General features: G+C 42.0%; 4 protein-coding genes and 1 long non-coding RNA gene across 8 annotated transcripts in view; 1 reads left to right on the top strand and 4 right to left on the bottom strand.

Moving 5' to 3' along the window:
- Nucleotides 1–479: 479 nt before the first annotated feature.
- Nucleotides 480–1593, bottom strand: LOC115738203 (fasciclin-like arabinogalactan protein 12). 2 transcript variants are annotated; one of them, XM_030670754.2, is made up of 2 exons: nucleotides 1403–1593; nucleotides 480–1366 (listed from the first exon to the last, which is right to left on the bottom strand). In XM_030670754.2, the coding sequence occupies exons 1-2, from the start codon at nucleotides 1487–1489 to the stop codon at nucleotides 707–709; spliced, it is 747 nt and encodes a 248-aa protein (XP_030526614.1). In that variant the 5' UTR covers nucleotides 1490–1593; the 3' UTR covers nucleotides 480–706. The 2 variants fall into 2 exon arrangements, with proteins under 2 accessions (XP_030526614.1, XP_030526613.1); XM_030670753.2 differs by having other exon boundaries at nucleotides 480–1592.
- A 2154-nt stretch (nucleotides 1594–3747) lies between these two features.
- LOC115738159 (fasciclin-like arabinogalactan protein 11) lies at nucleotides 3748–5383 on the bottom strand. Its single transcript, XM_030670689.1, has 2 exons — nucleotides 5216–5383; nucleotides 3748–4596 (listed from the first exon to the last, which is right to left on the bottom strand). Exons 1-2 carry the CDS (start codon nucleotides 5381–5383, stop codon nucleotides 3748–3750), a joined length of 1017 nt encoding a protein of 338 aa, XP_030526549.1.
- Nucleotides 5384–12596: 7213 nt separating this feature from the next.
- LOC115738169 (beta-galactosidase 8-like) lies at nucleotides 12597–19618 on the top strand. 3 transcript variants are annotated; one of them, XR_007199424.1, is made up of 21 exons: nucleotides 12597–12854; nucleotides 12982–13217; nucleotides 13339–13434; nucleotides 13597–13709; nucleotides 13828–13894; nucleotides 14018–14110; nucleotides 14200–14343; nucleotides 14654–14742; nucleotides 14880–14985; nucleotides 15120–15207; nucleotides 15388–15506; nucleotides 16250–16411; nucleotides 16560–16762; nucleotides 16877–16986; nucleotides 17500–17609; nucleotides 17771–17884; nucleotides 18114–18215; nucleotides 18550–18761; nucleotides 18840–19182; nucleotides 19287–19493; nucleotides 19554–19618. XR_007199424.1 is itself a non-coding variant. In XM_030670699.2 (20 exons), exons 1-20 carry the CDS (start codon nucleotides 12611–12613, stop codon nucleotides 19392–19394), a joined length of 2859 nt encoding a protein of 952 aa, XP_030526559.2. In that variant the 5' UTR covers nucleotides 12597–12610; the 3' UTR covers nucleotides 19395–19618. The 3 variants fall into 3 exon arrangements, 1 of the variants encoding a protein (XP_030526559.2); XR_007199425.1 differs by having other exon boundaries at nucleotides 19287–19494; nucleotides 19551–19618; XM_030670699.2 differs by having other exon boundaries at nucleotides 19287–19618.
- LOC125316102 overlaps nucleotides 19286–24356 on the bottom strand; it is a 25295-nt gene continuing 20224 nt past the window's right edge. The window contains exons 2-3 of the long non-coding RNA XR_007199427.1: nucleotides 19436–19642; nucleotides 19286–19404 (exon numbers count right to left, since the gene is read on the bottom strand). This is a non-coding gene — a long non-coding RNA (uncharacterized LOC125316102). The remainder of the gene's footprint in view (nucleotides 19405–19435; nucleotides 19643–24356) is intronic.
- On the bottom strand, nucleotides 20080–22292 carry LOC115738171 (epoxide hydrolase A-like). Its single transcript, XM_030670704.2, has 4 exons — nucleotides 22234–22292; nucleotides 21648–22151; nucleotides 20764–21005; nucleotides 20080–20427 (listed from the first exon to the last, which is right to left on the bottom strand). Exons 2-4 carry the CDS (start codon nucleotides 22119–22121, stop codon nucleotides 20181–20183), a joined length of 963 nt encoding a protein of 320 aa, XP_030526564.1. The 5' UTR covers nucleotides 22122–22151; nucleotides 22234–22292; the 3' UTR covers nucleotides 20080–20180.

Raw genomic sequence — 24356 nt, 5'->3', positions numbered from 1 at the left:
TCTTCCTTGTTTTTGTCACCGATCGCGCTCCATCTCTTTTTGTGCTCATAAACACATCTAGTGAAGGAAAATAAAAGTGGGTTGAGGCTTGGGCTTTGGGCTTTGGTTAAGGCCATCTATTATATTCCACCCTCCTATCAAAAAAGTAGAAATTTATATTTACCTACCATTCCATCAACTTTACATATATATCATTCATCTTTGTTTCTTCACTTCGCTTAATCCAGATCACAATTCACCATAGAACTTTGAATAAATGACTAATCTTGCTTCTATCGATATTTCATTCCTCAAATTGAGTGGTTAAGTTGACAAAGACCATCCATGAAATTTCAACATCCACATTTGAAAATCTAGCCCTTTTTCCTTTCAAAGCTTCTCTTGGATTTTTTTTTCAATCTTAATGTTTTTCCAATATCTTCTATTTTTGTCATTTCGCGGTCTCCTTTTTTTTTTTTTTGGTCGAAGCAGTCTCCTAATTAAAGACAAGATATTTATTTCATTCGAATCGAAAAACGATTGTCACAAATACCCCGAAGGACGAAACAAAAGGAGAGACGGAGAAGAAGAAGAAGAAGAAGAAGAAGAAGAAATCAAAGTTTCAAGAGAGAGATTGTCTCTTGACCCATATCAACACGTTGTGCACTGGGAACCAAAAGGAGCTAAAGCCAATTGACTGAAAGAAACCAGAACCGCCATTTTCGGATCACAAACCGAGGGAAGCCACAACTCCCGCCACCCCAATGCCGATGACCAGGCGTACGACGTCCCCAGTCTTCACCTTCCCAACTTCACTCGAGCCCGAGACGGCCAGCTCGACTGGCTTCTTCCTCGGCGGAGCCGGGGCCTGCGCGAAGTCGCTGCCCGCCGAGAAGATGCTGAGGGGGAGGAGCACCTTGTCCACCTGGTACACAGCAAGCTTGCCATCCGTGTACAGCGTCTTTGTCACCGAGGCTCTGTTGACCCCGGTGAAGACGCTGACCCGGTCGCCTACCGAGGTGACGTTGAGCGGGAACTCCTTGCCGCCCGTGCCTCCGGCCTTGGTCATGAGAGGGTTGCTCACCGTCTGGAACTGGGACATGGATAGGTAGGTGGGCACCACGTGGAACTGCAGGAGCTGGACCTGCTGCTCGTCCGAGAGGGAGTTGAGGGTCCCGGCCTTGAGGGCCGAGAAGGCGGCATCGACTGGTGCGAAGAAGGTGATGCCGTCGTTGAGGTCTGCGAGCTGTGAGTCCACCTGGTCGGCCACGTGGGTGCTGCGGAGGAGCTTGACCAGGACGGTGAAGCCACCCGACTTCACGAGGATCTTCAAGATGCTGGCTTGGGCGACGGGTGGTGGGGCCGGCGGGGGAGGGGAGTCTGGTGGCGGGGACACAGGAGACGGGGTCGGCAAGCTTGGCGGGGGTGCCGGGGAGGCTGCTGGTTGAGCTGAGGTTGGGGTTGCGTAGATGAGGAATAGTAGTGAGAGGACGATGAATTGGTGCTTCATATTTGCTTTTGAAGGATTTGATTGGTGTTTGAGAAAGTGTTTTGGATTTCGATGGTAAGGGGAGAGGATGGGGTGATCTATTTATTTGGAGAGGTGCAAACGGAGGGGAAGACACATCAATTGATGTAATGAGAGACAACTGAAATTAGGTACGAGGTAACCATTTTTCGGCTAGGGATCTTTGGATTGCTTTTCTTGCTAATTTAGAGGTTAGGTACAAGGTAACCATTGCTAATTTAGAGATAGTACAAGATTACCTTAACGAATGTCTCGCCAAGATTTCATTGATGTCTTAGCAATTGATTAGAAAAACAGTTCGATTTTCAATACACTGACTATTCTTGTAATATGTGTAATATCCGTTATGAGAATGAACTACTTCAATTTAAATGTGCTTAACAAAGATGATCATCAACTAAAAATCGACTTCATAAAAAAAAAAAAAGTGAGGTCGGCCTCACTTTTAGATCATTTCCAATTTTATTCTCAAATCAAATTTTACTTAACTCCCACAAATGACAACGAATGGACAAAATGCGAAAGCTCCACTAATCAAATCTTTTTTTTTTCTCTAAAACCATAGGCCGAAAGAAATATACGTAGAATTCAAATTCATAATATATGCTGCGATTCATGATAGGTAATCTTTCATTTTGAAAACATAAGCCGTGATAAAATGGGGTACAAAAACATGAATATCTATTGGTTAAAATGAACGAATCAAAATCAATTATTTAATTTTACAAGACGTCCTAATTTGATCACATGAAACCTATTAGAGATGATACAACTCCGTCTAATATTAAATCTCTCCGAACGACTTGCTACTCGTGCTGGATTCCAGACAAATAACATAAACAAGATCTTACTTGGCACATTGTCGTGATCTGAAAGATTACTGATATCTATCACCCCAAAAATTGGAAGAAATAAGATATGGCAAGCCATCATGTTAATGATTGCTCGTGATCTCCGTGGTGGGCCCAACAACCAATGGACACTTGACACCTAGAAGGATGGGATCCTCTCAACCTCGCAAGCTAATTGGGTGGGTTTGCTCCTGGTTCGGGCCCCACCTCCACGAGCTAATTCGGATGAGGTGGATAATTTCCACTTGAGTTGACTTTGCATCTCAGTTGACAATTGCTCCTCCCCATCTTCTTGCATTCTTCCTCAAGAAACACTGGGTTGACATTGCATCTTGTTTGATTTCGTCTTCTAACCCCTCACTTCCTGCAAGAGTCTCAACCAGAGGCAAACTGATGGAACTATTCATTTGTTCATTGATTGCGGCACCGTTCCATGTTTTTCGTTTGCGAATTTCGTACCATTCCCTTTTTTTTTCCTTTTTTTTGTAGCTTTCTTTCATGGTTCGGGTGTCGAATGGTCGGAAAAACGACAGATGCATCAATTACAAGATTTCCGAAACTAAACGGACATAATTACGTTATTTCTTATGGCCTGTTGTGGTTAATTTTGCCTTGCGGCAATAGAATTGTGTACAGTAAGGTTAATTCTTAACTCAAATCTGATACAAGAGGTGAGGAGTACTCCTACTGTTACATCCATTAAGCTGTCGGATTAGCAGCCTGACCTTTGAACTGGGTCATCCGAGGCTAAGCGACCTTAGCCGCGACAAGTGATGGCCACGCAAGTGGCAACGGTGGTTGAGTGTCGCGGCCGTCTCAAGCAACGAAGGCGGCAATGGGAGGGCGAGGCGGATGGTGGTAGAGGGAGGATCCCAGTTTAAAACTCTAAACCTTAGCGGTGGTCTCACACGATCTCACATGATATCAGAACAAGATATCTCAAGTTCAAATCTTTCGAAACCTTATTTGTCTCCCCAACTAATTATGTCAACAATGAGTACTATGCAAAAAACCAGACTAAGTGAGTGATAGAATAACTAAAACATTAATCCACTCCTTCATTTAATTGTTTGAACTTTTAGAACAGTAGGCAATAATCCCATAAAATCTTACAGATATCTTAGGCGGCATTGGGATGATTGCGGTGCGATTACCCCTTAAATGCAGAGAATCTACAATATTGTTCTGTCAATTGTTCGTTCTTTGTAGAATCGCGGAATTCGTGGAAAAGTTTCGAGATCATGTTGCAGGAATTATGGAAAAGAATCATCCGCGGCTTATAGTTCTCTTGGAGATTAAACGATTTTATTATGGAACAAGAAGTTCTGTTACAAACTCAAAAAGGCGAGTGTCCATCTTATTGCATGAATCAGCCCCACCATGAACGGCTTAAAATTTCAAGCCATGAAGCAATAGCACAGCAGCTAATACGAGGGTCAGCGAGCTCTGGCCATCGATCGTTTTCGTCGGCGCAGACGAGGTCGTCAAAGGGGCAGGCTGCTTCTTCTCAGGCTTCTCTGGCGCCGGCGCCGAAGGTGGTGGAAAGATGCTCGGAGGAAGAAGAACATGGTCCACCCGGTAAACTGCCAGCTGATTGCCTGAGTACAACGATTCGCCCACGGTCGCCTCATTGATGCCGGTGGACACCTTGAGCTCACTGCCGGCGACAGTGACATTCAACGGGAACGCGCCGTCGTTATTGCCGTCAGCCAGCGTTCTCAACGGGTTGCTCACGGTCTGAAACAAGGGCTTGGAGAGACACTGCGGGATGACATGGAACTGGATCAGCTGCACTAGTTGCTTGTTGCTGAGGCTGTTCAGAGACCCGGACTTGAGGCTCGAGAAGGCGGGGTCGGGTGGGACCAAGATGGTGAGGCCGTCGTTCGAGTTCTGGAGCTGAGTGGCGATTTGGCCGGCCATGTGGGTGGTCTTGAGTAGCCGGAGGAAATCCTCGAAGCCGCCAGCGTCTTCGAGGATCTTGGTGAGGCTTGGAGGGCCTTGGGAGGGCTGGGCCAAGGTTTTGGTGACGATGAGGAAGAGCACGAGTGGAAACACGAGAATGCTGCACACGTTCATGTCTTCTTCTTCTTCTTCTTCTTCTTCTTTATCGATATCGTTTTCGTGCCAAGAAGACTCGAGAGCAGCGCTTAGAGAAACAAAAGTTTGAAAATCGATGCAGGGGAGGGAAGATCCGCCATGCAACTTATGTAGAAGCTGCAACTGGTGCTTCTGGTGCAGCTGTGGATAGACACCATTTAGGTGAGGGGAGCCATTTCAGGTCGAAAATGAACGGTGATCTTGAGTCGGGATCAGCACCTGATGAATGTTACCCCCTCACCACCGAGTGATGAGCTGACTTTTGCAATGAAGTCGACGCCCGAAAGAGCATGTCGGGATCAGCCGAACGAGGCGTGATCTCAAATCTTGATTAGTTGGTGATTAGGGATTTTACCCATCTGGTGGTGGGAGCACTTGCACGTTGCACCCTCCAGATATCAAGATCCAAGTTGCTAATCAAGATGCGATTATGCTTCATGCAATGTGTTTGAGATCAACAAGCGACGAGGTACCTGAAAATTGACAGACCAGCATCGCGTTAAAGGATAGCCTAGCTCTTTAATTGGATTCTTATCCCACCTCCCGATATTAGGCTTCCACCGACACTGAAAAATCCAGCGTGCACTCTATTTGGCAAAATAACGTCGTTTGTGCTTTGTTGACCCGGGCGTCAATGGACCCCGGTGCCGCCACCAAGGACTCGAGCCCAGGCGCACGAGGATCCTAGCACAGGCATTGAGGTCCCAACCATCGTGGCCCGTGCATCGGGACCTCATCCTGGGCACGAGGACTCAGGAACGAGCAATGTGGTCCCGGGCTCAGCCTTGATGTACCCGCATTCAGGCGCAAGTGCAGGGAATCCAAGCACGGGCACTAACGCCTCGAGCCCAAGCGACTGAGTTCCGAGCACGAGTACTGGAGTCCGCGGGCGCCGCACGAGTACTGGAGTCCCTGACCCAGCCTCCATGGACCTGGGCCTGGCCTCTGTCAATCTAGGCACAGACGTCGAGGACCTGAGCCTGGTTGGTAAGGACTTAGGCACGAGCACTTAGTCACTAGGCCAACCACAATGGACTAAGGCTCGAGTATCAAGGTGCTAAGCCCAAGAATCGGGGACCCAAGCACGGGCACTAAGATCACGGGCCCTGAAAGTGGGAGCCATGATTGGTCTTTGTGGACCTTTTGCCCGACCTCGATGGACTCAGATTTGGCCTTTGTAGACCTGGGTCGAGGCGCTAGGGAACCGGGCATGAACACTTGGTTCTCATGCCCGGCTTCTATGGGCCTAGGACCCGGATGCCCATGCCCGGGTCCCCGGCACTCGGGCCAAGGTCCATCGAAGCTAGACACGGAACCTTGGTGCTTATGTTTGGTTCCTTGATTCCTATGAACAAGTTACTAGCATTCGAATGATGTATATTTATTTAAGAAAAATGAGATTTTCATTTCCAAACGACGGAAAGAATTTTCCATTCTTTTTTAGACTTTAGTTAAACACTGAAAAATATTGTTCTTTCATAAATGCAACATTTTTTTGGCGAAACAAATGGAGCGAAAATATTAGAATTTTTTTGAGTATATGGAGAAGTTGAAAAATTGAATTTGGTACAAGTTCTCTCTCTTTCTTCACCTCTCGCTCTATCAAATTTTAAGGAAGTTCAGTTAGTTAGAACCATTTATTCCGAAGACCTCTTAGATGCCATTAGCTCAAGTATAAAGCGAATTCCCTGAGAATTAGGGGTGTGCAATCAGACCCGATTTACCTGGAACCCGGATCGGACCATCTAAAAAATAGGGTTGGGAATCGGTTTATGCTTAAACCGGTTCCAATTTTTGGGAACCGATTGAAACCGGTCTGATTCTCGGTTCTAGGTGAAGACCTATCTGGACCGGTTTTAGAACCTATTTTAGCTACAGTTTAAAAAAAAAAAAAAAACCCTCTCTCGCTTCTTTTTCCAACCTTGCCAACCTTGCAAGTTTTGAAGTGGGCTACGGGTCTTTTGACTTGCAAAACAAAAAGGAGAAATTATTACCAGATTTTAGTGGTAATACGATAGGAAGAATTGCACTTGTTAATTCAGCGTTTTGTATGATCATTATTGCTTTTGGTGGATTATAACTTCTATTATTATATTTTGGATTGTTGCTTTTGATGGATTGTCATTTTTATTGCTCATATCATGGATTGTTGCTTTTGGCGGATAATGAGTTTTATTATTCACATTTTACTTTGAATCATTTCATCGATACTCATATTATTTTGATAGAAAAAATGAAATCATAAAAAGAAACAAAAGGAAAACAGGTTCCCGAGTAGACCCTAGAACCAGATCGAAAAATAGAGTCGGTTCCAAAACAGGTTCTAGGATAAATATGATTGGTTCTCGGTTTCAAAAATTGGGAACATGTTATAACAGAGTCGATTTTAGGGTCTAAGTCTGGACCCTACCTACCCGGCCATGTTCACCCCTACCGGGGAATGACATAATTACGTGTTAGGGGATTTTCAGCTTGTGAATTGAAGATCGTATATTCAAATCAATCTAGCTGCGCAAATAGCTCTAGCTCATTAACCAGTTCACGAGGCTTCGTGATTTTCAATAAACCATTAAAGGTCTATATGGTAACCATTCTGATTCTTTGATCATGTTCCCTAAAACAAAAAAAGATGAGAATCCTGTTTGGTAACGTCACCGATTATGATTCCGATTATGTTCTCGAAAATGCTTTTAGAGCAAAAAAAAAAGTTGGTTCCGGAAAAAAAATCACTTTTGAAAATTACAAAATAGAATGAAGTCCTACATCTCTCACTTTTCTCTTTCAATTCTCTTGTCACTTTGTCCTTAGCTAAAACATTTTCAAAGAAACATATACAAGATAATAAAATTAAAATATAAAACATAAAAAAATGGGAAAATTTCTAAAAAATCAGAAAAATTTCATAAAATCCTTAAAAATAGAAGAAGCTTAGATTAGGCTAGATTGACATCATTTTCATAAATTTGGGCCTAGATTTCCCATATTTTATAGACTTTGTTTGTTTTTAGGAAAATCATAAACACTTTTGAAATTAAACTCGAACCACATTTCTCTAAGCGGCTTCATTAGGGTTTTATGATGCGATTTATCAATGCCATGATTCCTTGATTGTGCACTTGATTTTATTGGTTGTGATTTGTCTAGGTTTATGTACTTTAGACGTAGTTTAGTTTTAGAAAATTTTGAAAAAAGACAAGAATAACTAGCGTGAACACTTAACAAGCTCTCATTCTTGTAGAAACGAGGGTATCGCTTATATCGATTGTTCACTCGCTCAAAGAGTTGGATGAAACCCCCACAATAACTAGAGAAAATAACTCGTGATGATTCTTGATATTTATTTTTATATTTCAATATGCAATATGTTATATAAGAGAATTAGTATGAATTAATTTTTTTGTTAATTCGAAATATAGAATGAAATTTTACATAGTAATCACGTAATTATTTTACTTAAATGACAAAAATTGGAAAAAGCACTTGTTCTCGGGAACGGAAATTATGTGTAATTACCAAATGTGTTTCTATTCCATGAACAGAAATTTTATACGATTACCAAACACGTTATGATTCTTTAAAATTCATCCAGGGAACGAAATAAAAAAAAGTCATTTTAATCAAAATTACTTTTTTAAATCAGAATGGTTACCATACATACTCTAAGTTGCCAGGTTTTTATGCTTATGCTTGTGTTCCTGTGTAAGATAATTTGTCCCCCCCCCCAACAAAAAGAAAAAAAGAAAAAGAATTCGCAGAAAATTTTTTTTGTCAAAAGAAAATTTCATTCATTTACGAAAAGATACATGAGAATTACATCGCAATCGAAGAGAACTGCAGGCCAAAGCAAAACCTAGAAAGGTTCAAAACAGTACATCTTTCAGATCTTCAAAGCATGGTTGGTAGGGGTAAACACATTCATTTTGCAAGAACAGATATGTGATCGCATGGAACTCACACGATCGGTGGGCGATCACCGAATCTCGCATCGTGTTGCCGGTGATGAGCACATGCCGGTATCTCCCCTTGTACCCGCAGCTCTGCCGATAAGGAGCGGGGGCCTAGGTTCAACATCCCCAACACCATAGTCGTTCGGTAAAAAACAAGTTGAATGAACACAAATCTGATGCATGTGAGAGCGATCTCTTTTGGCAAGTACGAGACGCCAAAACTCTTGCGATTGCCATCGAAGCTAGATTTGTACACGAATGAAACAGTGGAATTGAAACCATATACACTAAGACTCCCAAGTCCAACTAGATCGGGATAGGAAAGCTCCCCTTGTCGTCCGCCTTTCATATCCAAAAATTTCCTTTACAGAGTGTAGGCTGGAGAAGTTCTCTTGGATCTACTACTTTTTTTTTTTTTGGTCTGACTATTGGATCTACTTGAAAGCCCATGGGTTTTCTCTATGTTTCTGAACAACACCGAGTGGGTCGGAAACAAAGAAGATTAGCCCGCGATAGTTGGGGGGCTTGCACTTGTGCCTGTGGATGAATAACCTCGATACAGGTTGGTTGGTTCTTGTCTGGACAGTAGTTGCAGCTTGGGCGACTCAAGCTGAACTTCATTAAACCTCAGTAAAGTTCATTGCTTTACGTACGGAACAAGTCCTAAACAATACAAGTCATAAAACCCGTTACGGAAAAAAGTGCAATCAAGTCTCAAAGTAGGTTGCTGCTATTGGAGACCATACTTAGTACGTTAATTGACCGGACATGGTTGTATTTTCTTTAAAAAGGGTTTAAGGGCCAATTGAAAAGTGTAGAACTTAATTTATTCTATACATGTAATTCAAGACTTCCGATACACTTTAAAAAAAATCGTGTACCAGTGGAAGGAGCTATCTATGTTACCAAACATTGCAATGTGCTATCCGAACTTCTGTCATACGGGTAATGCAAGATTTAGTGAGACCAGTTTACACAATAATTTGACGGATTTTTATTAGGTGTTAAATATCACCAATTTGTTTTTTCCATATGTCGGGATTAATCTCTCCATTTACCAATCTCGAAAGAAAACAATTCATAGGGCGCCTAACATTGCACTTGGTCAATCACATCCCTACTTGACATGCCCGCCTATTATGTTTTCACATGCAATAACCCTTTTTTAATGAGACAGCTCATAACCGAAAACCAAACCCAATCATCGGAAAATATCAACATCAATGTCGACATCAACGTAGCGTCTTAGGAAATTTGGAGGATCCTAGACCATGTTAATCGAGGTAGATGGATAGATGGGAACGCTTGACTCTTCAGAAGTAGCGGCCGATTTGAAATGTGGCTAGGCAAATTGAATAAGTGGCACCTAGGGGAAGGACCACTAGAAAGTAGGACCGATTGCTGTTCCAGATTGAGCCACTTGTCCGAAAAGCGCTTTTTGATGTCAACGAATGAGTGCACATTAACCGATGATGTTATGTCATTGATTCATGAAATTGAACATAAAACACCGATTTTTCCTTAATTCAAAACCCATTAAAACCGCATCGTCGAAGTATTATTCAATGCCTACCTTCGTGGTTTTTTTATTAATTTTTATTATTGAAAAAAGAGTGATTTATTTATTTATTTTTTTTGGTCCAAGAGGCAGGTAAATGAAGGTAATTCATTTTTTTTTTATTGGGAAAAATGTGATTTGAGGGGAACGTGGTGGGAGACACCCGTACCGGCTGTCGTCGGTGACAGGACGTGGGAGCTGGTCCCTAATTTCCACCGCCAACGACCCACTCCCCATCCTGCGCCATGCACGACAAACACTTGATTGACCTGCCTTCCTAGATGATGCTCGTAGCCACGCGCGCACGGGCAAGCACGTCCCGCTCACGCGCCGTAACACCCGTTCGAGATGAACTGAAGCTAATCGGAAGTGCTTGTGTGCTTGTCAATATTAACATTGACATGTGGATTTTTCACTTCTATATTAGGACTCGGGGACCCAAATGTTTTGAAACATATTAATATTAACATGTTGATTCTTGTGTAGCAGCTATCACAATTTTCTAGTTTTAAAAATAATATTTTTTTCCAACTTTTCGAATTTTGAAAAGTAATATGACATGCTTTTTTTTCTCAATTAACTCCCCCGTGAACAACGGAGTGACTTGATTTTTTCAAATTATGTTTGTTATACTTCAATTTTTTTAAGATCACTCTCTAGATCTTTACAATTGTATTCATTTAGACATTTTAAGTTTATGTAAATTCGTTTTGATATCCAAACTGTAAGCAATTCTTATAGGACGAGCATTAACCTCGATGTCTTTGCTAATTTAGATCCATCGCGAATTAAATTTATAAGATCCATGTGAGCTTTCATATACTCCAAATCCAATAAAATTGAATATGTGGTTGGGCCCAGGGTGGATGGGTTATTGAGCTATAGTCGATATGGATGAGTGTTTGATAAAAATACGTCGCATCAATTTACTTCTAATATTGTACATTAATTTTATAGTTAACAGTGGATCTGAGTCCTTATAACTATTTGGGCCAATTATAAGATCCATGCGAGCTTTCCAATACTCTAAATCCACTGCAATTGAATTTGTGGGCATGGGAGGGGGGTTTATTGAGCTATAATCGATACAAATGAGTGTTCGATAAAAATACGTCGCATCAGTTTCCTTCTAATCTAGTATATTAATCTTATACATTTAGATTATTTCATGATATCTAGTTAACGGTGGATCCGAGTCCTTGTAACTATTTGGAATAATTATTGGGAAAATCCTAAAAATTGTCATAATACTTCTAATTCGTGCATTCATTCATGTCCCAAAATTTGCAACCTTGATATACTCGAGCCGGTTAACTCCGTCAATTTTAATGGGATTTTCTATCGATAAAATCGGATAGGGCTAGCGGAATAACTAAAATAAGTTGTTTTTTTTTTTTTGTACATAAAATTGCACGGAATGAAAGTTTTTGGATTCAGGTACATTAGCGTCCCCAAGTTTCAGAATGTCCATTATACTAGTCCATTTATTTTCGATGAGCTTAGGCGCATGACGAAGGTAGCCATGCGGACGAGAAATTATCGAGTGGAGCGTCAACATCAAACGGGCTTATAATTAATTAAAAAAAAGGGAAAATTGCAGAATTACTCTTTTATTATGTTTAACAAGAGTAAATATTACAAAATTAGTTGTTTTTTACTATAAGATCTTCCAATTAATGAGTGCTTTATGCAAAATATCCGGTGATGAGCGTGGATCTACGGTTGACATTATGCGTTTAACATTGCTGTCAGGGAAGCATTTTCCTAAATTATACCAGCAATGTGAAGGAGTAGTTTTTGTGTATTCACTAATGAAGATTATAGAGGGAATTTTATAAACGGGATAAGATGAGTATAAGAGTGTTAATAAATTTATTTTTATTTTGATGAAGTAATTTATCGGAGGCATGTTGTTAAGTTTGATGCAAAACATCATTTAAAGAATTTTATGCAAGGCTCTGTTTGTTTCGCGAAAAATGATTTATTTGAGAATTATTTCTTTAAAGATGATTGCTTTTGTCATTTAAAATAATTAGCTAATGAAAAAAATATTTTCACTAGCGATAACAATTTATACCTAAACATTTCCGTTGACGATGAATATTATATTCGTTCGTTCATTTTTTTTAAGCGGTACTGAACACGTGTTCATTTTTATTTAAATATTTTTTTAATCGTTCATTTTTCTCCGAAACAAACAGACCTCGATAAAAAAAAAATCAAAGTTTAGGTGCCAGTGCCGCTACTATTGTTATGAACGAATGCGACGATGATATTTATACGAGCGAATTATGACGGCAAGAAGTCTATAAATTCATTTAGAAGCAAGGCCTATGAGAATTTATTTTTTAAGTCAGATTACTAGTAGATGAAATGAAATGATTATAATAATAACACTCAATTAGAATTTGCCGCGCTATTTAACGCATCAAATATTTGTTTACCATGTGATCTAATTAATCTTATCTATTTTATTTATTAATTTATTATTATTATTTTTTTGGGTAATTTTCTTGTTATGGACTGTTTGTGTTCAATTATTCGGCGCCTCGCCGTGCGATAACGACCCCGCGTCGTCATCGTAGTCGTCGCTAATGAACCGCGCAAGAGGAGGGAGGGGTTAAAAGAAGAGCATTCAAGTTTTCTATTAATGCCCTGCAACAGGACGCCGCGGGAAGAACCAGGGGACGAAGACGAAGATGATAACTGGGTGGTGGCGTGGGCGTGTCCTCTCCGTCGTCGTTTTCTTGCAATCTTGATTCCCTCTCTCTCTCTGTCTCTCTCTCTTTGCTTCGACTCATCCCTCAAACCGGCCAAGAAGCAAGAAACGAAGGATGGAAGGAAGAAGACGACCCGTCCATTTCCTCAAGAAGCCGTGAAAGCATTTCGCAGAAGTAAGCTCGAGCTCACAGTTCCCTCTTTTTTCTCTCTCTTAGGGAGAAGGGAACCGAGGCTTCCACCCCCGCTTGCTTCACGAAACTGCTTTTGGAGTCGCTGAGTGTGTATAAGAAGGAGGAGGAGGAGGAGGAGGAGGCTTGAGGGGAATTTGTTCGTTCCTCGTCGCTCAAGGATATTGGGGGAGGAAAATGGCAGCGAGAGGGAAAGGATTTCTGATGGGGCTCGCGCTGGTGGCCGGCGTCTTCGCGGCGTCCTCGCTGTGCGCGAACGTGACGTACGACCACCGCGCTCTGGTGGTCGACGGCAAGCGCCGGGTGTTGGTCTCCGGCTCCATTCACTACCCTCGCAGCACTCCCGAGGTACTTCTCTCTCTCTCTCTCTCTGATAGATGACCATAACCGCAACGAACGAACACGCGTCGTGCATGAGAGCAAACAAGATAAAGACGGACACGCTTTGAACGAGTTTTGGCTGGTGCAGATGTGGCCGGACCTGATACAGAAATCGAAGGACGGAGGGCTGGACGTGATCGAGACCTACGTTTTCTGGAACATCCACGAGCCAGTGCGAAGCCAGGTCAACCTGCTTCTTCTTCTTCATGGCCCATTCTTGTGATTGCGTCCGTTTATTATCGCATCTAATCTGTTTGAGTGATTAAATTTGTGGGAATACGATCGTCATTTCTTTTGTGCTTCTTGAAGTGCTTGTCACTGATTTAAGCTGCGACACTCGGGCCAGTATGATTTTGAAGGGAGGAAAGATTTGGTTAAATTCGTCAAGACAGTGGCTGAGGCGGGTCTCTTAGTTCATCTGCGCATCGGTCCTTATGTATGCGCAGAATGGAATTATGGGTGAGTGAGCAGAGTGGTCGTCAAAAATTAGTTATTATCGACGTAGAAGATGATTGTTGCATTTGATTTTGGAGCTGTCGTTGATCTTTCTTTTCTTGGATTGTTCAACTTCGATCAGTGGCTTTCCTCTCTGGTTGCATTTCATACCCGGAATCCAATTCCGAACCAACAATGAGCCGTTCAAGGTCCTTTTTCATGCTCTCACTTTTCGTAATTGTTGTCTATTCATGAGTTTTTTGGTTTGATTACAAATGACAGTTTGTTTACAATGATCTGAGTTAATGAGAAAAAAAGATGCTCTGTTTCAGACAGAAATGCAGCGATTCACGGCCAAAATTGTGGACATGATGAAGCAGGAGAAGCTTTATGCATCCCAAGGAGGCCCCATCATTCTCTCTCAGGTAAAATTGTTATGATGAACAATCATCTTCATTTACCTCTCTATGATTTTTTTTCTCAATGATGAGAGACAAATCCTGTTTTCTGCCAGATTGAGAATGAATATGGCAATGTTGATTCGGCTTATGGGTCCGGTGCCAAGCCCTATATTAACTGGGCAGCAACCATGGCTACATCTTTAGATACAGGGGTCCCCTGGGTAATGTGCCAACAGGGGGATGCTCCTGATCCCATTGTGAGTTTTCTCCACTAAATTACTTTGGAAAATTTCTTATTAATCTAGGATTCGGTTGTCTGAAGAGATCTTAATTGCCACTGTGCTTGTCCTTAGCTTTTTGGTTAACCTCTATTATTTATGATCTTAGGTTGAACTTGATCATTTATGATCTTACTGATACGAGGAGTGGTCTGGGATGAGCTCTATACTTGTTTCTGTAGTAGATTGGAGCAGATCCTACTTTATGACTTATTTTAAGGGGGGAATAGATTGTGTTGGCCATTTGAACTGCTAACTTCTCGCTAAGCCCTTTATTATCTTTTTGCAGATTAATACTTGTAACGGATTTTATTGTGACCAATTTACACCTAATTCAAACACTAAGCCCAAAATGTGGACTGAGAACTGGAGTGGATGGTAATTAGCTTTACCTTGTATTTGTCTATAAGTTTTGCTGTTGGAGTAGATGTCGTTTTCCTTTAAATATAGATCATCTTATAGAATCTCCCATGCCAACTTTTTCTTCCCTTATGTTTTTTCTCCCCAAACATTAGGTTCCTTGACTTTGGCGGGGCTGTTCCATACCGTCCTGCGGAAGACCTTGCATTTGCAGTGGCTCGATTTTTCCAGCGAGGTGGAACATTTCAAAACTACTATATGGTACAAAATTATAGAATTTACAAACTTGGAAGCATCAGCTGGTTGATGTTTATCACTGTCATAAACGAGCCATTTCTTTGACTGGAGATGATACTGACATCCAAATCACATTTCTTCCATTCATCTAAAAACAGTATCATGGGGGGACTAACTTCGGCCGAACTACTGGTGGACCTTTTATTGCTACAAGCTATGACTATGATGCTCCAATAGATGAGTATGGTATGCTCATTCTTTCTGAAGTTAGTATGCTTTTCACATGCTTCTTGCTGGAATGATGAAGTGACATTGATAGTAAGGCAGCCTTTTTGGAGAGATATAACACTGAGCCAATCAGTTATTGTGGTATTCTATAAATGGCTAAATTCTGCAGTGTCACCTAATGTGTCGGTATTTCTGTAGGACTTGTTAGACAGCCTAAGTGGGGCCATTTGAGGGACGTGCATAAGGCCATTAAGCTTTGTGAAGATGCTCTTGTAGCCACTGATCCAGCATATCCTTCCCTTGGTCCGAACTTGGAGGTAAAACCCGAAATCATTATCTCCAAACCTTTTTGAAGAACACAGATTCCTTGACATCACATTTCTAAGTTATTTTGACAAGATACGTTTTGATTTCCCAATTTTTGTGGTATGTAAGTTTGGTTTTCTCTCCCACATTGAGCAACAACTTCAGAAAACTTTCCCTTCCAATGAAAATAGTAGCCAGAGAATTGTAAGTAGTGAAGTGGAGCATTTACTGCATAAAGCTCTTGGTTGAAAACTATTGCTGTCAAGCTACCATTCAATTTTATGAAGAGAGCATAGCAGATGCAAATTGCAAAGCATCATTCCATCATTACACCTAGTCGCAGTGCTTGAAATATAGACATTTGTGCTGTCAAGTCTACTGCTGACCTTGTGACTTGTCACAGCAGAAAATAATTTAGCTATATTTTCGCAATTTGTGGACTCATAACTTAGCTTTAGTTTGACTACTAGCTGTGTCTAGTTACTGGTCAGTCTTAATCGTGGTTCATATTTGTATTCTTTAGGCATGTATTATCATGTCAGTCCGAAGATGTCCACCCCATTTATCACCGACCTTCTGTATTGTGTTCATTAGAGCTTAATGAGTACATTATTTTTTTGTCTTTTCCAGTTCTTCTGGCTGGCATCACTTGATATCCAATCTTTGATCTTCTCCATCGTCCAGCTAAAGATTTTGCTGTGTGCTCCACGAGTTAGAGATAGAAAAATCAGTCTGTTATAACTTCTTTTTCCAGGCAACAGTCTATAAAACAGACACAGGGTTATGTGCTGCTTTTCTTGCCAACATGGGCACCTCCGACGCAACTGTTACTTTCAATGGAAAATCTTATCAATTGCCTGGATGGTCTGTGAGCATTTTACCAGACTGCAAGAATGTCGCGCTTAATACTGCGAAGGTTTTTCTCGTGAACTTGTTCTCCCGCTAAATCCCTTGGCACTGTACGGAATCCATGATGTCACTGGCGGTTTTGCGGTGAAGGATATATGTGCATTCCTTTATTATGATTAAATAGGAGCTCCAACCTGTTTTCTTTTTCATTTCAGATTAATTCTATGTCTATGATTCCTACCTTTGTATACGAATCTTTGAGCGAGGTGGTGGATTCCTCCAGTACGGTCAATGCAGACTGGAGTTGGATCAATGAACCAGTGGGTATTTCAAAGGATGATTCATTCGTGAAGCCTGGGCTGTTGGAGCAAATAAACACTACAGCTGACAGTAGCGACTACTTGTGGTATTCACTGAGGTACACAAGCAACTTGTTAGCTGCTTTTATACAACCACTGCTGTCCAATTTGACAGCTAAGGGGTCCCAATATGTTCGGCCTTACCTCATTTTGGTTTCTTCTGTTTCTGGCAGCACTGATATCACTGGGGAGGAGCCCTTCCTTGAAGATGGATCTCAAGCAGTTCTTCATGTTGAATCACTTGGCCATGCTCTTCATGCTTTTGTCAACAAGAAGCTTGCAGGTAATCCTTATAGCGATTATTCTTCATAATAAGGTGGAGTGGCAGTTCTAGAAATGAAAATCTTTTTTCTCGCACTTCGGATCTTTTTTCGAGGACATGAATTGACCTCTTCCTGGTCACAAAGGAAGCCCCAATTATCTAATTGAATTCTATTTCTTCTTGGAATTATCTGTTTTCCAAGGTTTTCAATGAGATGGCGAATGAAAATTATTCTACTCTTTTGTATCATAATCTGGATTCTTACTTAAGAGTAGGTGCATCCTCCCTTTACGAAATGACAACTTAACTGAGCCAAACCTAACGGGCACAACTCATGCCAGTTAATTTTCTATTTTTGTGTTACTTATCAAAATTGAAGTACCAGATAAATGAGAGGTAAATGAAAGGTATCAAATCTGATACAAATGCACTTCTGGGGTAAGAAACGGAATTACTTTTGCTACGTTGATGGAGAATGTGCTCTGCATTTGTCTCCAAAGCACTCAATTTGCTAAAATATATGAAACTCTACAGGCAGTAAGGCGGGCAACAGTGGCAATCCCAAGATTGCTGTTGACATTCCCGTCACGCTTCTAACAGGCAAGAACACAATCGATCTCCTGAGCTTGACTGTCGGACTTCAGGTATGGTCTTTCAGATTTATTACTTTGGGAGCATCTATATTTAAAGCGACAATAACATGCATTGTACTATGCTGCTGTTGTAATTCTTGTCTGATGAATAAACTCCCCATAATTTTCGGCTATATCCTTAACAATTTTGTGCAAACTTACATTTCTTCCAGAACTACGGAGCTTTTTATGACAAAACAGGTGCTGGGATAACTGGTCCAGTAAAGCTGAAAAGTTCAGCCAGTGGCAGCATGATAGATCTGTCTTCGCAGCAGTGGACATATCAGGTGAGGTTTCTTTCCTTGCGAGTTGGCGAGTTCATTCATTAGTAAGTGTAATGATGGCCAAAGAGAACATGTTAGTAACTGCAATTTATGTCGGGTTTCATTCTGACATACTCGGAAACCTCTCCTGTGATTACCTGACTGGCCAACCTTCATAAAGGCTAATGTGGGTGCATTGCAACCCTCTCTCTCTCTCTCTCTCTCTCTCTCTCTCTCTCTCTCTCGAATTCAGATAGGACTTCAAGGTGAAGATAAAGGTCTACCCAGTGGAAGTTCTTCGATGTGGATCACGAAACCTAGTTTGCCAAAAACTCAACCCTTGACTTGGTACAAGGTAACCACCAGTTTCCATCATCTAGGCAAGTCATTATTTGCAAGGGATATATTTGGCATAATGAAAGTCTTCTTTATTTGTAGAAACATAAGTAAAGTTGAAATCTCCCCAATCTTATAAGAGTGGGATTATTTTAACACCAATCCAGACCTAAGAGGGAGGTTAACTGTGATCTGGCAACACAATCTATCAGATATTCTATACTCCAGGGGCTATCGAGTTGTTTGTTCTGAAGAGAACGTATTGCCAATACACCTCGAACAGCTCCTTACTCGAAGGTGTCTCAGGCACCACCTGTAATGTTTAGGCACTAACTGTGGTGTTAATTATCCAGACCACTTTTGCTGCTCCTGCTGGAAACGACCCCGTTGCCATAGACTTTTCTGGAATGGGAAAGGGTGAGGCTTGGGTGAATGGACAAAGCATCGGCCGGTATTGGCCAACCAACGTTGCACCTGGTAGTGGCTGCACTAACTCTTGCAATTACAGAGGAGCCTACAGTTCAAACAAATGCCTAAAAAGCTGCGGGAAGCCATCACAACAACTGTAAGTAGCTGAAAGATATGCATCCAGAAGATTTTGAGGATACCGTTTCAAGGATTAATCTTGAGCCCTCTCTCACAGGTACCACGTTCCGCGTTCGTGGTTGAAACCAAGCGACAACATTCTTGTAATTTTCGAGGAGATTGGTGGTGATCCCACTCAAATATCTTTTGCCACGAGACAGATTGAAAGCTTATGCTCATGGGTGAGTGAGTCTCATCCATCACCTGTCGATATGTGGAATTCAGAATCAGAGTCGAAATCAGAAAAAACATCGGGGCCTATTTTGTCGCTGGAGTGCCTGCATCCCAATCAGGTCATATCCTCGATCAAGTTCGCCAGCTTCGGAACTCCACAAGGAACTTGCGGGAACTTTAGCCATGGAAAGTGCAGCAGCAACAGGGCACTTGCCGTTGTTCAAAAGGTATTGTTGCACAACTCTTTAGCATGAACCAAGCCTAACTTGTTATTACCTCCTTGATTATGATATGTCCATCCTTCCTCATTCGTTCTCACGAACTCTTACAGGCATGCATAGGATCGAAGAGTTGTATGGTCAATGTGTCTATCAACGCATTCGGCAACCCATGTGAAGGAGTGACGAAAAGTTTAGCAGTAGAAGCTTCCTGTGCATGAGTGCAATTGGCTCTTCAGGCTTCTTATACCCCACGCCTTACCTCACCCCAACTCCAAACTGGAGTAATAAGTGCGGTGTCCTCCCCAAATCATAGAATGAGTAAGCATTCAATGGGGGATAGTGAGTCCGATCTCACCTCTTCCCATCAGATGAAATGTATCTGCTTTACTGTGACATTCTTGGAAGAAAAGCGAAGCAAAGAAAATTGAAGTCTTTCTTGAGAGCTTCAGGTCATTAATTGGCTGAGCTGAAATGGTAGAAACTAGATTCGATTTCGGAATATGGCCGACCATCCGAAAGCATGGCCGGTTGGAACAGGCACGGATTATGCTAGCTGATATCTTGATGCATCTCTTTAAGCTAAGTAGATAGTGTTGACATGAACAGATATTTCGAGATACCCGACCTCGGCCTCCTGATTAAACGGCAATTCTGCTCCAAGAGCTTGCTCTTGACCATGTCTATCTGCTTCTGCCACGGTCCTTAGATGTGCCGAAACCCATAAATAGTATCAACTTCAAACCAGAGGGATCAACCGCCACCTCATATCATCAATCCTTTTGAAACACACCAAATTATCATGACCACACCAGAAGGATTTCGAGCAAAATGCAGCTATTCACGATTGATGTTTGTTGAAGTATTTCTTTTTTGACTGTTACTCGGGCAAAAGTTATTTTATGTTGATACGCATTATCATAGCTTAAGTCACCATACACTGCCATACATAGAGGACATAATTTATGGGGACCCCGACCTGTCACTCGATGGGGCAAGAAGCAACCTCAAAACTTGCTAAAGAAATCATGAATGTGTTGGTTGATGTCATGAGGCCTTTCTTGGTTGAGGAAATGCGCCACACCTTCCATGACCACCACTTCCTCCAAGAGAGGGACCGTCTTCTTGAACCCGCCTTTGTGTATGAAGTCTTTGATGCCTGGCATGTGGTAAACCAGGTCAAGCTCACCCACAATGAACTTCACCGGCACTTTCACCTCAGCCCCATCCCATGGTGCCATCAGCTCCCAGTTGCTGCAACAGTCAATACAAGAGAGCGTATCAGCTCAGAAGAAGCTCCTTGATTCCTACTTCCATTATTGGCCCGCTAAGCTAATCAATCCGGTGAAATCACGCTGAAACTGTAACTAAATTGGTGAAAACATATGGCCACCCTTTCATTCAGATCATGGATTGCACAGTGCAGAGAGGAGTAGATCTAAGTCTTGTACCAAACTACATGGAATTTCAGAGCAATGTGAATTTCAAGTAGACGGTTGTGATCTCACAGCACAATGCGATCTCATCCCTTCTGCTGTGCACATACATACAAGAGATCAGATTGATTGTCCCGGGGAAAGAGTAGCTTACCGATTGAAGTTCCTGTAGTAATTGATCTCTCCGGTGAAGCCCTTCTTCTCAAACTTGTCGACGTAATAGTCGACGTCCTCCCGCGTCAGCCATGAAGGCAACACGACTGGGTCTTCCACTGGGTGCCCGAACCCTTTCCCTTTGGGAAAGAAAAGCGGGCCAGGAATGCGGTATGTCAAGATCCCTTCGAGGACTCTCCTGGTCCCCATCTCTGCAAACTCGGCCTCAATCTCTCCAGGTTCCTGCATTTATCGCAATTATGACAACAATTATGCACCTTAAAATGGACTCGATTTGATATTACCACTGTCACGATGGATCTCTACACAAAAATCAAATGAGTTTACGATTGTTATGCTCCCACGGTTCTAACTCAGCACAAAAAGATCAATACCTATAGGAAAAAAGCGTCGCATGTTTCCCCAAAATCAAATGCAGTGCAAAACTCTAGATGACAACCTGGTTAGGTGTTCAAAGAAGGCGTGTGACTAACAGGCATGCCGGCGGATGTCCGAACTTGCTAACACCAGATTACTCCTCCAATAAATCAACAAGACATACTTGGCAAATCCAGCATTTGGACAAATGAAATTGAACTTAGCTTTGGTGAGTCCTGCGGCTCAAGGACCCATACATATAGGAAAATCATGTGTATAGAAACCAGAATCTGTTTAAAGAGAGACACTTGTTAAATTACTCAATTAGATTTACATTACAATTTTCAATGTACAAACTCTTCTTCTAGAGATGGTAATCAGCATTTTGAGATCTGCAATTTGAGATTTATCGCTAAGTATGTTCCACGAGTGCATCCAATCGGCCACAGAAAACACAAGCAAGCCACAACAACAAAAGGAAAAAGAGAACACAAGAAAGACCCGAACCTGAAACCTGCAGATGTAGTAGTCATCGCCATAGGCGGCCCTGTAGCCGTCGAGGGGCTTCCTCTCGGGGTTCCGGGGCAGCCACGGCACGCTGAGATTGACCAGAGCCTTGACGCGGTCGGGCCTGAGCAGGCATAAGTACCACGCCATCAGGGCCCCCCAGTCGTGGCCCACCACGAACGCCTTCTCCTCCCCCTCCGCTGCCACCGCATCCAGGAGCCCCACCAGGTCGCCCACCACGTGGAGGGCCGTGTAGGCATCTGTCGGGGCCGGGGCGTCGGAGTCCCCGCAGCCGCGGAGGTCGGGGGCAACGGCGCGGAAGCCGAGCGCGGAGAGGCCGAGGATCTGGTGGCGCCACGTGTACCAGAGCTCCGGGAACCCGTGGATGAAGAGGATGAGCGGGCCCACGCCGCTCTCCGCCACGTGGAGGTTCGCGCCGTTGACCTTCACCGTGCGATGCTTGATGGTCTCCATCTTTGCTTGGGACTGTCTGAGTGAAGCTCGCTGCAGGGAGCGTTTCCTTGATTTGTGTCGTGTGACTGAATTTTGAAGAAGATGATGAGGAGAAAGAGCGCAACGACAAAACTGTTGTGTGATTGAACTTTTGAAGAAGATGATGGGGAGATTGGATGGGAAAGGTTAGATCGCAACTTGGACATTTCGAGATACCCGACCACGGCCTCCTGATTAAATGGAATTCTGCCCCAAGAGCTTGCTCTTGACCATGTCTATCTGCTTCTGCCACGGTCCTTAGATGCGCCGAAACCCATAAATAGTATCAACTTCAAACCAGAGGGATCGACCGCCACCTCATATCATCAATCCTTTTGAAACACACCAAATTATCATAATTACTATACTCAATTCCTCTAATGGTGAGGCTTATAGAGCAATCGATAATTGCGTGAGATAATCAAGTACCAAATCCTTGATTGTTATATACTGGAGAACACCACAAAGAGCAGCATTGGGACATGACAAAAAACAAAATTTTTTACTTTGCCCGCTGACCCCAAAGCTCAACAGCGTTTGGTGCAGCGGTTCTTAACTAGGCACGGTTTCCACAACGTTCACTCTCAGAGGAAAGGCTCCAAGATTTCAGATTTCGAGTACATGAATGGCCAGTGGTCGATCCGAAGCCGATATGGAGTCCCTCTGTTAATCTTGTCCAGCTTGGCTAACAAAATTTTTTTTTTTTTTTGGTTAAAAGTAACATTTCATTTCATTCACTTTCTCGGGATACAATCGAGAAATATCGCAGTTCAACTGCAAACCAAAATACATCCTAGATAACTTCAGAACAAAACAAGTTCCAAATAACAAGAAAAGTCATTAGAACAAAATTATGGGTTATACACTCAAAGAGCAGATTTACACCATAATCGGCGGGCCGATCACCGAATCCATTTTCAATAATGAGTATACACCGAGAACTCCATCTATTGCTACGGCTTTATCTTTCAGCGGTGCGTGCTTAGATTTAACGTCCCCAACACCATCACCTAACAGAGTAAAAAAGTTGAACGAGCATAGATTTGACCCGAGCTTAACCTTCACGAAGCTTCTTTGATCTCCTTCAAAATTGGACTTATTCACCAACGAAACCCGAGGAGGGCGAAACCTTAAAAACATACACGCAAAAAATCTCAAATATAAACTAGATCGAGATAGAAATATCCCAAAAATGATAGAGAAAAGCTTCTAGATCGTGGTTGAAACCGAAGAGAAAAGCTGACAAACAGGAGAAAAGCAAGAAAAAGGAAAAAGAAGACTACAACAACTTAAGAAAATGGTGAGGGGAGGGAGAGAGAGAACAGAAAATATTACTGGCACCTAGGGTTTGGGGGGTTGGGGGGGACGAGGGTGCACCTTCTATCGGTTTTTAATATTGTTGACACGACATGTTTTCAATATTTTCTAGTAGACATGGCTGCGATATGGCGTGGATTAGGCACCACATTAGGAAAAAATTAGGAATATACGTACTGAAAGTCCGAAAACTTATCACAACAGTATAATTGAGCCATAAAACAAGCAAAAAGTATGAAAAATAGTGCTAAGACTTGTTAAATGATGAGACTTGTCAAATCGATGTAATCAAGTCCTTCCGTTAATTTCATCCAAGTTGGCTAACGGAAAATGCTTACGTGACTTTTTCAAATATTTTTTCTTTCTTACGTGACGATGACGTGGTTAAAATAACACCATTTTGGTCCAAATCTAATTTTTAATATAATTTTATTTAAATTAAAATAAAAAATAAGCTAAGATTTAAATAAAAAAAAAAAAGACAAAGAAGAAGAAGACACTAGCGGAACCAGCGGCCTCGCCACTGCTGGAAAGTGTTGGAAAATAAACCAAATTCATAAATATCGAGACTATCTATATCTTCCGAGGTGTCGATTCAATGAAGAAGGTATCGATCAGTTGTTGATGTCCGTTGGACACCCATGGTGGATGCACGAATCAAGTCAAGTCTTTATTATAGAGTTGCTTTTAAAAGTCTTTATTGTAAGAGTCATAATTAGGTAAGTTTATCAAAAGTCAACTCATGTACTGATGACATACATACATACGTACGTACGTACGTACGTCATGACTATTCGTATTTCTAGCAGTCTATTTATGAGTCTTTCTAGAGTAATTTAGAGTAGTGTAAGGCGTATGTTGTAACCATTTTAAAATGGGTGAATCAATTATGAATACAAA

This window comes from Rhodamnia argentea, chromosome 8 (genome assembly GCF_020921035.1).
Source record: "Rhodamnia argentea isolate NSW1041297 chromosome 8, ASM2092103v1, whole genome shotgun sequence".
Taxonomy (NCBI): domain Eukaryota; kingdom Viridiplantae; phylum Streptophyta; class Magnoliopsida; order Myrtales; family Myrtaceae; genus Rhodamnia; species Rhodamnia argentea.
This window is presented reverse-complemented; position numbering and strand designations above follow the sequence as displayed.